We start from the raw sequence: 8,836 nt of genomic DNA, 5'->3' as shown, positions 1-8,836 counted from the left end.
CACATTCCACCATCAATCTTCATTTGATGTAACAGATAATTTTTTTAGAAGTTCAATAATATCTTAAAGTATTTTGGATACATATTAAGAATTAAGATCATATTTGGTAGAAATTCTTTTTGTGATTTTAAATGTTTCGGGTTCTATCGGATATCCATTTAGGTCCGGGTTCGGTTCGGATAATACCCATAACCCAAAATACCAAAAAACAGGATCCATTCGGTATTTATGTCGGATTCGGATCGGTTCGGATTCATTTTTATCGGATCGGATTCGGTTCGGATTTTCGGGTTCGGTTTATTTGCCCAGCCCTAGACATTGCATTCACATCAAGAAAATTAGATGACATAGCATCTGATATGGTAACTGATGTATGATTTTGCCAAGAAAAATAAACAACTATGTTGTTTGAAAGTTTCTAAAGTACATATATATATTTTTGTACTGTAAATCTGATATGAATTGAACCTATCGCGAAATGACAGTTTTCCCTTTGTTTAGTATCACTTTGATTTGTTACATATAAATATTTCTCTAAACAAAAAAAAAATGAAATGGGAAAAAAAATAGCGAAATTACATGATGCCGCATGGAGTAATCACCGTGTAACTACCTCAACGCTCTCTTCTTCTTCTCATCATTCTCCTTTTGAATCTGTCCAGATCTAATTTCACCGGCGACGATGAAGCAGCTTCACAAGCAAATGAGCTCGAAGCGCGACGACGACACAATCCCCATGAGCCAGTCGTCTCCTTACTCACCCAAGGCCTTAAAGCACCCCAGATCTCTCCCCAGATCGCTCCACTACCTCTTCCGCGAACAGAGGCTCCTCTTCATCCTCGTCGGGATCCTGATCGGATCAACCTTCTTCATCCTCCAGCCTTCTCTCTCCCGCTTAGCCCCCGCCGAGTCCACCTCCCTCATCACCAGATCCGTCGTCGACAGTAGCAACTACTCGCCTTCCAAGATGAGTTTCAATTACGGCGGAGGTAGAACAGGCCGTGTTCCCGTCGGTATCGGAGGGCGGAGGCTGAGGATCGTGGTGACAGGTGGAGCTGGATTCGTCGGGAGTCATCTCGTGGATAAGCTTATAGGGAGGGGAGATGAGGTGATCGTGATTGATAACTTCTTCACGGGGAGGAAGGAGAATCTGGTTCATCTGTTCTCGAATCCGAGGTTTGAGCTCATTCGTCACGATGTGGTGGAGCCGATCCTCCTCGAGGTTGATCAGATTTACCATTTAGCTTGCCCTGCCTCACCTGTTCATTACAAGTTTAATCCAGTCAAGACTATCATATCCTTTTCATTAGTTCTATACGTATTGCTGCTATGGATCTTGATTCCACATCAATAGTTTCAGTGTAGGCAACATTAGCTTGATTAGGCATGAAATTTGGTTTTGATTGGATTTCATGAATAATTTTGGTTAATTCGGATAAAAAAACCGAATTGAAATTCGGAGTTTTGGATTAAATATTTCGGATTATATTAAATATCTGGAATAAAATATTCGAATAATTTGGGTTTTCGGGTAATTCGGTTTATAATATAGTTTTTTAGAACTAATATAATTATACTCCTTCTGTTTTATTATAAGTGTAGTTTGAAACTTTTGCACACAGATTAAGATATCATTTAATTTTGCATGTTTTCTATATAAAAACATCATTACACATACATCTATCTATATTTTAACCAATAGAAAAATAAACCGCATAATAAAGTTAATAAATTCTGCATTAAAATGCTAAAACGACACATATTTTGCAACGAAAAATTTTCTCTACAATAACAGTTAATATGAAACTTAGGGAATATATTAAAGTATATAATCTGCATTTTAAAAATTCAAATACTCATCCTGTCTTGGTTTGGCTAGATAGATATATGTGAACATTGGTTCTGTTTCTGTTTTTTTTTTTGGGTTTAGTTTGGTTTCCGGTTTAAATGCCTAAGGCTAAGCTTGATTATCACCTCTCTTAGCATCCAGCAGATATAAGTAGTAGATTTCTTGTCTAGTTAGATTCTCTTATAACTATTTCGTGAAGAGATGCTTCCATTGGTTGATCCTTGACGATGGTTTCACAAGACAAACGTAATGGGAACTCTCAATATGTTGGGTCTTGCAAAGAGAGTTGGAGCAAGGTTTCTGCTCACTAGCACAAGTGAAGTCTATGGAGATCCTCTTGAGCATCCACAGAAGGAGACGTATTGGGGAAATGTGAACCCAATCGGTGAGTTGGGAAAAATTATGTATTTGCTCCTAAGTTTATGTTATGTATAAATAAACGAGAGATTGATCGCTGGTATCTTGTTGAAGGTGAGAGGAGTTGCTATGATGAAGGAAAGCGTACTGCAGAAACACTGGCCATGGATTATCACCGAGGTGCAGGTGTGGAGGTAAATTATCCCATAGATTGTATATGCTTGCAAGCTTCTTAGCATGATGCTGTTTATAATTGTTACATTTGGTGATGCTGTTTCTTACTTTTGTTGATAGGAGAATTTTGAATATTGGAATGTTTAGAACTGATGGATGTTTGCACACATCAAATGATATATGAGTGTTCTGTAACTATCTGTTTTTACTAATTTTCAGGTTAGAATCGCTCGTATTTTCAACACGTACGGACCGCGAATGTGCCTCGATGATGGGCGTGTTGTTAGTAACTTCGTTGCCCAGGTTTAGCTCTTTCATTAACCCTTAAACCAACTCCTTATCTTTCGAGCCTTTGGATAGCAATCTCAGAGGAATATATTTTATATCTATGATTGCAGGCCATCCGGAAAAACCCAATGACTGTTTATGGTGATGGAAAACAAACTCGAAGCTTTCAATATGTTTCTGACTTAGTAAGTAAACAACCTCTGTTCCCAGCCATTCTTCTGTATGATTGGTTTCTCCAAGCAATTTAAAAGATTAGATTGCCTTAACATATGTAACAAAACATCTGTTTTATAGGTGGATGGACTTGTAGCGTTAATGGAACATGATCACGTAGGACCTTTCAATCTTGGTAACCCAGGAGAATTCACAATGCTTGAGCTTGCAGAGGTTTGTGTAATTTTACAGTCTTAGTTTGGGATCATAATAAGCAAGAAACATTCAGTTCTGTGTATGAATATGTGTGCAGGTGGTTAAGGAGGTGATTGACCCGAGTGCGACCATAGAGTTCAAACCAAACACAGCGGACGATCCTCACAAGAGGAAACCAGACATAAGCAAGGCGAAGGAGCTTCTGAACTGGGAACCAAAGATCTCTCTGCGTGATGGTCTCCCTCGTATGGTCAGTGACTTCCGTAACCGAATCTTGAACGAAGATGAAGGCAAAGGTCTCTAAGTGAGAGTCAACACACCGATACTGTATTCCTTCTTCTTTGGCAAATGATTAAAATATGTATAGTCTCTTTCGCAAGAGCTCTGCTAATGTCTTTTTTTATTCTTTTCCTTATCTTATTTTCTTTTTGTTCTTTCACCAAGACACAAATTACTACTTATATTAGCTAATATATTTTGTTGCCTTAAATGTATTTTGACATTTTGATATTGGGATTGTGAAATTGGAAAATGTACATCGTTTTGGAACCTGTTTATGTACATTCTGACTGGGTTTAAGCTAATTACATTGGTGTGACATCCTTCAGAATGGATTTTGCTTCAAAGAAGGTTAGTGCGCCTGGAGACAACCCCTTTTGAGTATTTCTATTCTCTCTCTTATTTGTTTGAATTAGATATCAGTTAGACCACTACTGTTTGAATCCTCGTTCTTTTGTGTTTTAGAGGCTTTCATGCGTTTTAATCTGCTTCTCTTGTTTGGGCTAACGACTCAGGATTCATGTGAATCTATAGTCATTCTTCCAATGTATTTTACACTCTAATCTTTCTTGTGAAGTTCAATCTTATCAGAGGGAAAAAGGGCTTGAATCAATCCTTAGGAGCCGTACAGACACCTTTTCATGAATATGGTTCAACAAAAAATGTTGAAAGATCAATGTGTCTTAGTGTTCATTAGGAAGAACCCAAAACTTCCAGATGATGATGATTGGTGTTTTTTTTGTTCAGGGACACTTGCTTCATTATTCATCAGCTCATATGATTGAACAGTTATTACACATTGCTTTCCTGTTTTTTATTCTTCAAAAGTATGTAATAGATAATATTAGTTAACTTTCTAGAAGATTGCATCTATTACAAGCTCTGCTAAGAGTTCATCTGTCAGCATTTCCTCAATCTCTCTACCTATGATTTCAATGTCATCTTCTAACCTCAGCCACTGCAACTCCTCCTCCACATCATCTTTGCTTGGCTTACCGTCTTTTCTTGTAACCAAATCGCGCAGTCTCTCTTGTATCATGTTTGTATCCCATTTCTGGCCGACCCTTGTGGGTTTGACCCAAGGGTGTGGATCCGAAAACTGCTTCAATATCTGCATAAGCTCTCTGCTGATCTGATCAAAAAGGAACTTTCTGTCCAACCGGGTTGAGGTTTTAACGCTGGAGTACTTCTTCTCAAGATCCTCAAACAAGAATGAGTCTACAGGTGTTTCCACGACAGTGGTATGGTCTGAGTCACCGAACCTAGAGTTGGCTAAGAGGTCAACTAAGTATTGTGACTTCCAGTCTTCTTCTTTAACCTCCTCTCTGATCAAATTCTCATCAGTTATTGTTGAAGACTCCACATGATCTGTATCTTCATCACTTGAAACGAGCATGCCACCTTCATTATAAGCAGCTGACTCTAGTTTTAGGAGCTGTAGTTGCTTCCTGAGTCCTGTAACATAGAGATAGCGATTAACACGTCAAGTCATATACGCATGGAAGAATCAATGGACCAACCAAGCACTGATTAACTACCTTGGAGATCGGCGCTAACACTCTCAAAGCACTCAGAACTCGAAGAAACATCATCATCAAAAGAAGCTTCTAGAACTGAAACAGGACTTGGTTGATCTCCTTCCTTTGAGCTTTCACGAGACTGTGGTTCAGGAACCGAAGAATGATTCACATCCTCAGGTGGCATCCTTGAGATATCCTAGAAACATCAGTAAACCATTAATATATGTATCATAAAAGCATAGACACATGATCTTGAAACATAATGCTCACTTACAGGATCAGTTAACGAGGTGACAGTTGACAAATCCGGAGCTTCAGAAGACATTGCCGTCTTCATATCATCAGAAGCCGAACTATCATCCTCAGTGTCTGAATTTGCATCTACTGAGAAACTGTAACGTGCTTTAGGAGAGAGCTTCTCTTTTTGATAAAGGAACTTGGTTAAACTTGGGCTCATGTTGACCTCTGGTGAACTATTATATGATGAATGAGATTTATAACTACCAGGTCTAGAAGATTTGCTTGACAAGTAAGACTGTGACTCCCCATGATGAGAAGAACTCCCCTTCAATAAGCCATTTCGACGGTTCAACTCCTTAGGAAGCACTATCGTATAACCATAAGTGCTTTCTTGGTTCATGATAGTTTTGGATTTTGAGAAACTTCTTGAAGATAATCCTTTCCAACCATCCCTACTACTGATTCCAACCGGTTCTGGCAATTCAGTCCACTCAACTCTTTTACTAATCCCCTCTTCGAAAATGAGTCCATTAAAACTTGCTGGTCTTGCCTCCCTATCTGAAGCTGCAAGCATTTCAGCTAATGTCCCGCTTCTACGAATTTCTATCTCTTCCTCATGCTTATGTGTCAGGTTCCATCTCTCTGACAGTCTCCTCTTGGCTTCCCTGGTCACAGATGATGTTGTTGATGACTTGGAAGGCGAAGACCGATGATAGTTCTTACGGTTAAAGACGGTTCTTGTTCTTGAAGTTACTGGTACTATTAGCTCTGATTCACTTGGAGAATCACTCCCTGATGAGCTTTCATCACCTGCATATCCTCTGAATCCTGATGTCTCAAAGCTCGTTACACTACTACCATTACCACGGCTCGCCTTCCTTTGCCTAGACATTATTTTGGAAAACTCTCCGGAGTCTCTAGAACTATGTCTTGAGAGGCGGATATCTTCATTACTTTTCTGCCTGCTATGATTGCTGGTGCATGGAAGCCTACGATCTGCTCTGAACTCATCGGAAGAAGAGCTTGGCGATGCAAAAGCTCTATTAACATAACGTGGCTCACCATGGTTAGGTTTTAGAACAACAATATTGGTTGGCTTTAAATCAAGTGTGTCATAAGAAGCATGCCTAGTATGAGAATGGCTATGACAACCACCACCACCATGCCGATGACTGTGACTATCAACATGTCTCTGGCCGTTTGGAGACTTCTTGTGAGGTGTGGTTTGAAGATCATGCAGATGTTTAGTGAACAATGAATCTGGTTGCTGAAGAAACTTGAGTAGGAGGTCTTTGTTAGAGTCTAGAGCCTCAAGCGTGTCGTTAAACTCTTTGGAATGACGAAGCTTCTCATGAGTTGATAACCGCTTAGCTTCCATGAACTTCTGCCTTATAAAAGCCATCTCTGCCTGGGTGAGATTAGCAGCCTGATGATACAGGTTTCTATTGCTCGCTGCCTTCTTTGCATCCAAAACTTCGAAAACATCTTTAAACTTTTGCTCACCACCCTTTGAGCTCCTTGCTAGAGATTTATAAGAACTGCCTTCACCACTCCTACCTTGCTGCTTCTGATTCTCCACAGACTTGTGTTGCCTATGAGAGGAACTCTGAGACGATGGCAAGACATCAAGACCCATCAGTCTCGCAATAATGCTTGGTGATCTCTTTTTAGATTCTTTCTGCTTTGACATTTCTTGTGCTAACAAACTCTTCATTGGTAATCCAGTGCCTTGATGAGCAGAGTCTTGCTGCAACTACAATATCACCAAGAAGTCATTTTTCATAACAAGAAATGGACCCATAACATTTTTCCTCGCAATGCTTAAAATATATCATAAAAGAGTATGAATACCTTGTTATCACTTATAGCTTCACAATGGCAAGAAGATGACCTTGGAGACTTGAGTTTCTGACTATGTTTCTTTCCTGACAAAAGATAAATCCAATAATGAGAAGAAGATGACTTTTGAGCCTGGTGTTGTCAATTTGATAAAGCAATCAACTTTAACTTTACAACGGAAGAAACTAATAACAAAAATGAAAACTTGGGAGACAAAAAGAGTGACTTGTAGCATAAAATGTGGGGGATGAGGTTAAAGCACACTGATTACATGTAACCAAACAATGTTGAAAAGAAAATTGAAATAAACAAACATACAAAATCATGACACTACACAACAACAAACCTTTCCCCTAAGATTTTTTTTTTTTTTGGTTCCTTCGTTTGCTTTACTTTATTATATTTTTTTTATAATAAAAGCAGAGCAATCTGACTCATCTTCTCTACCACAGTGCCTTTAACTGTAGTTTTTACAAGAGGAAACAAATTAGCATGCTTTTGTTTTTATCCTCCTTCAGCTCTTTAACTTTATTTTTCAGATTAATAGAAATAAATAGTAGTAACCAATTAGGATAGTGATATGAGGAGATTCTCAGACCAACCCAGACGAAGAAGGAAACAAACAAAATCTCAGAGGCTTTATTACTATACTATTTTTTTTTAATATGAAATAAAAATATTTGCTACTAAATTTAGTTACACAAAATTCGAGTACTGAAGGTGGGTGGAACAAAAATCTAATCGGCGTGTTCTTTTTGTTTCTTGCGTTTTCTCGTCGTCAAATAACAAAAACAGAGACGAAAAAACAAAAGAGAGAGAGAGAGAGAGAGGGAACCTTGGCGGCGAGGAGATGTGTGCCGTTTATCTCGGGGTCGAAATATGTTCATTTTTTTCACTCACTGGAGAGAGAATTCTCGGGGGTAAACATTTCACAGGAAGAAACACGACGAGTTTAGATAGTGTATTTGAATAGATTTTGGAAAATCAGAGAAAGAAGAAAGGGAATGCAAGTGATTCTCTAGGGTTACAGGGAGATCCAAAGGAACTAAGAAAAATCAAACGATTACTGGGAAGAGCAGAGGAGGAAGAAGACGCCGGAGAAAGAGAGAAGGTTTCAGAATAATTTGAAACTTCAAAATGTTAAAATGAGAAGAAAAATAAAATCTAAATAAAGTTTTTTCAAATTTTCTTTTTTTTTAAGAGAGAACAGGGGGAAGGTGTGTATGGTGCGTGTTTGGTTTGGTACTATTCTACTTACTTAGTTCTGTGCATCCGTGAATCGCTGCCACTTGTCTCTCCTCTTCCCATTTTTGTTTTTGTTTTTCTATTTTCTCGCAACCCTCCTCGCTTTTATTTTGTTTGATACAAATACAATCAACAAATTGGTGAATAGTTTATCCAAATTGGCGAATACTTTAACCAAATTGCCGACAAAACAAAATTAAACCAAATTAATTAGACTCTCAAGTTCGGTGTTTTTTTTAATGATGTATATAGTTTGTTTAGGTGAGTAAATTTACATAATTCAGAAGATAAAATTGTTGATTCCCAAACTTTGATTGCATATGTACGTACATGACAACTTAGTTGTCCCCTGTGTGACCCAAACAGAACAGAAAACAAGAAAACGTACGATAATAAAGGACTCCAAGAAGGAAAAGAAGGCTAATTTGGTTCAAGTCATCAACGTGGATAAAATCTTTGGTGGCGAGATGCTTTTGATGAGCAGAAGTGTATCTATTGGCAATTGTTTGATGGTTTTTATTCTAACTGACCACCATGCATTTTTGACTCAAATGTCACGGTAGATATTTATTTACTTCCTCTTGATTGTAATTTGCAAACATACATTTTGTTTTACCCTTATCATATTTTTTTTTTTGTTGTAAAAAACCCTTGTCATATATCATCATCTAAGAAA

At 38.2% G+C, this 8,836-nt stretch overlaps 2 protein-coding genes across 2 annotated transcripts; one reads left to right on the top strand and one right to left on the bottom strand.

Moving 5' to 3' along the window:
• Positions 1–555: 555 nt before the first annotated feature.
• On the top strand, positions 556–3,588 carry LOC125608103 (UDP-glucuronic acid decarboxylase 1-like). Its single transcript, XM_048777996.1, has 7 exons — positions 556–1,294; positions 2,087–2,234; positions 2,321–2,400; positions 2,600–2,683; positions 2,779–2,853; positions 2,963–3,055; positions 3,135–3,588. Exons 1-7 carry the CDS (start codon positions 683–685, stop codon positions 3,339–3,341), a joined length of 1,299 nt encoding a protein of 432 aa, XP_048633953.1. The 5' UTR covers positions 556–682; the 3' UTR covers positions 3,342–3,588.
• Positions 3,589–4,077: 489 nt separating this feature from the next.
• Positions 4,078–8,405, bottom strand: LOC106442704. The gene is made up of 5 exons (XM_048777995.1): positions 7,751–8,405; positions 6,928–7,001; positions 5,111–6,829; positions 4,855–5,032; positions 4,078–4,771 (listed from the first exon to the last, which is right to left on the bottom strand). Exons 1-5 carry the CDS (start codon positions 7,800–7,802, stop codon positions 4,173–4,175), a joined length of 2,622 nt encoding a protein of 873 aa, XP_048633952.1. The 5' UTR covers positions 7,803–8,405; the 3' UTR covers positions 4,078–4,172.
• Between the last annotated feature and the right edge of the window lie 431 nt (positions 8,406–8,836).

Source organism: Brassica napus, chromosome A4 (assembly GCF_020379485.1).
Source record: "Brassica napus cultivar Da-Ae chromosome A4, Da-Ae, whole genome shotgun sequence".
In the NCBI taxonomy this organism is placed as follows: Eukaryota; Viridiplantae; Streptophyta; class Magnoliopsida; order Brassicales; family Brassicaceae; genus Brassica; species Brassica napus.
The sequence above is the reverse complement of the archived record's forward strand: the minus strand, read 5'-3'. Positions and strand labels throughout refer to the sequence as shown.